We start from the raw sequence: 2,193 nt of genomic DNA, 5'->3' as shown, positions 1-2,193 counted from the left end.
AGCACCCGAGGCTGGTTAATTTTGTCAGGTAAGGGTGGGCTCATAAAAAATGAAAACTGAAAAAACAAAAACCACGGGAATATCGACATTTCCCGCTCCATCTTCCCTCTCCAATTGCTGAAGAGACACACGGCTATTGCATGTCCGTCAGTAGCTACACTGTTCCCGGTGGTCCACACTCAACTACCAGGGAGATTTTCGTCTTTTGATTGAAATTCAAATTCCCATTCCAACCAAAAGAACTCATTTCTAGTTTTAGCACCTGGAGAATTAGGTTCTCCAGGTAAGCAGTGAAAATAGAGAATGAATGATGCTGTCCTCAGTGATCATTATTTTCAGGAAAAAAAATGGGACAGAGGCAGAAAGGCCAGGTTGCAGGACTAGAACGAAAAAAGGAGTGTCCAGACCTTGGGACAGTTATAAGTTGATCACAATAACAGAAGCCCTTTCTAGAGGTAATAATGCCATTAGATCGTGAAATTGTTCAGATGGCATAGATTGGTTTCCCACTGTTAAGGCTTTAATAACGCCTCTCTGTGGTATCTGTCACCATGCTCTGTTTTTTGTTTGTTTGTTTGTTTTGTTTTGTTTTTTGCAAACCTCCTCCTTTCAAATCAGGAAGCGTATATAAAGTGCAAGTAAAATTCATCCCTGTGCTCCCAGGCTCTTGTTTCAATAACCAGTTTTACCAAACCTATCAGCTAACCCGCTGGCCAACAGGGACATGTGCAGGTCTTTCTGGAGTAGCAAGTGAGTTCGTCTGGCAGAGACAGTATCTGCAGGTCAACACAGTGTTGGCAAGAGAACACCAAGTACCACACGCAAGACAGGGACATGAGGGAGACAAGCACTCAAGGGGACTTTCTTGTCATCTTTGGGTGTCAATGCTTAAAGAAAATTCGGGAACTGTAACTAAAGTGAACGAGGCCAGCGAATGTCACAGCATGGTCAGTCTTCAGTGAGCTCAGTCTCGCTCTTCCTAGTTAAATTCCCGAATTTCTTTTTGGCTTCTGCTCTTTCTTCAGCATCAAAGTACCAGTCATGGCGTATCTGGTGGCATAGGAAGGCTGCACCTCATGTGGATTCCTGCGGTCCGACCAGAAGAACAGCAGTCTATTGAAAATGGGCTCCACATCTGCTACGAACGACTTCCCTTCTGGAAATATCCTCAGGATCCCACCATGTAGCTTGGCATCCCAGTTCTTGTTCAGGTAGTAGATGCAGGTGATACAGCGGCCGTCATCATTGGGATTGTCCACGTGGCGAACATAACCTGTTCCATTTCCTGGATAGCATGCCACCATTGCCTTGGACCTCTCCTTGACGTAGTATTTGCCCAGGCGGCTTCCGCAGTACAGGACCAGCCTGTCGATGAGGGACAGGAGGAAGCTGATGGCCTCGCAGCCCTTCTCGTTGCCCCCGATCCACGTGATCTGGTCGCCGCGCAGGTGCCGCTTTGAGACCTGGGCGCGCGGCCCGGCCAGCTGGCCGTCCCGCAGGGCCCCTTCGCAGTGCAGCTGCTTCACGCGCTCCAGCACGCAGTTGCCCACCACCTTGCCCAGGAAGTTGTCCAGGTAGCAGAAGCCCACCTCGTGCAGGCACGGCATGATGTAATCCATGGCAATTTTCTCCAGATCCTGGCTCATGATGTGTGACAGGGGCATCTCACCTGCAGGACGCAGGGCAGGGACACCCCACGTGCACGTGGGGAGTGGGGAGCGACCCGCCGCAGCACCCAGCGGAGGCGCAGCGAGCGGAGCGCTGAGTTCAGGAACCTGCGGCGGGCACTGTCCAGGAGCCACCGCGCCACCGAGCCACCGCGCCACCGCGGCACCCAAGGGCAGGGGAAAGTTGTCCGCAACTCTGGCAGGAAGGGCTCGCCGTTCAGGGGGCCAGCCCGAGATGTGCGGTGCTCCATGACCCAGTGCCGCACTGGCCCAGCGAGGAGTCCGAGGGCCCCTTTTGAGGATGCAGCGGCAGTGGCCTGTGGGTGATTATGTTTTACTCTTGATTATTTTATTGATTCAGAATTTTATAATTTATCCTCCAATGCACCAGCTAATTGTAGATGGAAATAGTGAGTTTTCTTAATGTGCATGTTAACACTGTTCTTTTAAAATGAGACCTAGTTCCAAAAAATAGTCTTCACAGGAATATTGAAGACCTAGAGTGTCTAAAAATATTCACTCCAAA

The 2,193-nt window shown here is 50.3% G+C and overlaps 1 protein-coding gene across 1 annotated transcript; it reads right to left on the bottom strand.

The window, feature by feature from the left end:
* Nucleotides 1–579: 579 nt before the first annotated feature.
* On the bottom strand, nt 580–1,738 carry LOC133777298 (prolyl hydroxylase EGLN3-like). The gene has a single exon (XM_062216812.1). The coding sequence runs from the start codon at nt 1,662–1,664 to the stop codon at nt 984–986; it is 681 nt and encodes a 226-aa protein (XP_062072796.1). The 5' UTR covers nt 1,665–1,738; the 3' UTR covers nt 580–983.
* Between the last annotated feature and the right edge of the window lie 455 nt (nt 1,739–2,193).

This window comes from Lepus europaeus, chromosome 18 (assembly GCF_033115175.1).
Source record: "Lepus europaeus isolate LE1 chromosome 18, mLepTim1.pri, whole genome shotgun sequence".
In the NCBI taxonomy this organism is placed as follows: Eukaryota; Metazoa; Chordata; class Mammalia; order Lagomorpha; family Leporidae; genus Lepus; species Lepus europaeus.
This window is presented reverse-complemented; position numbering and strand designations above follow the sequence as displayed.

What these genes read in the sequence shown, in the direction of transcription:
- LOC133777298 (XM_062216812.1), bottom strand. Translation starts at nt 1,664, where the DNA reads ATGCCCCTGTCACACATCATGAGCCAGGATCTGGAGAAAATTGCCATG.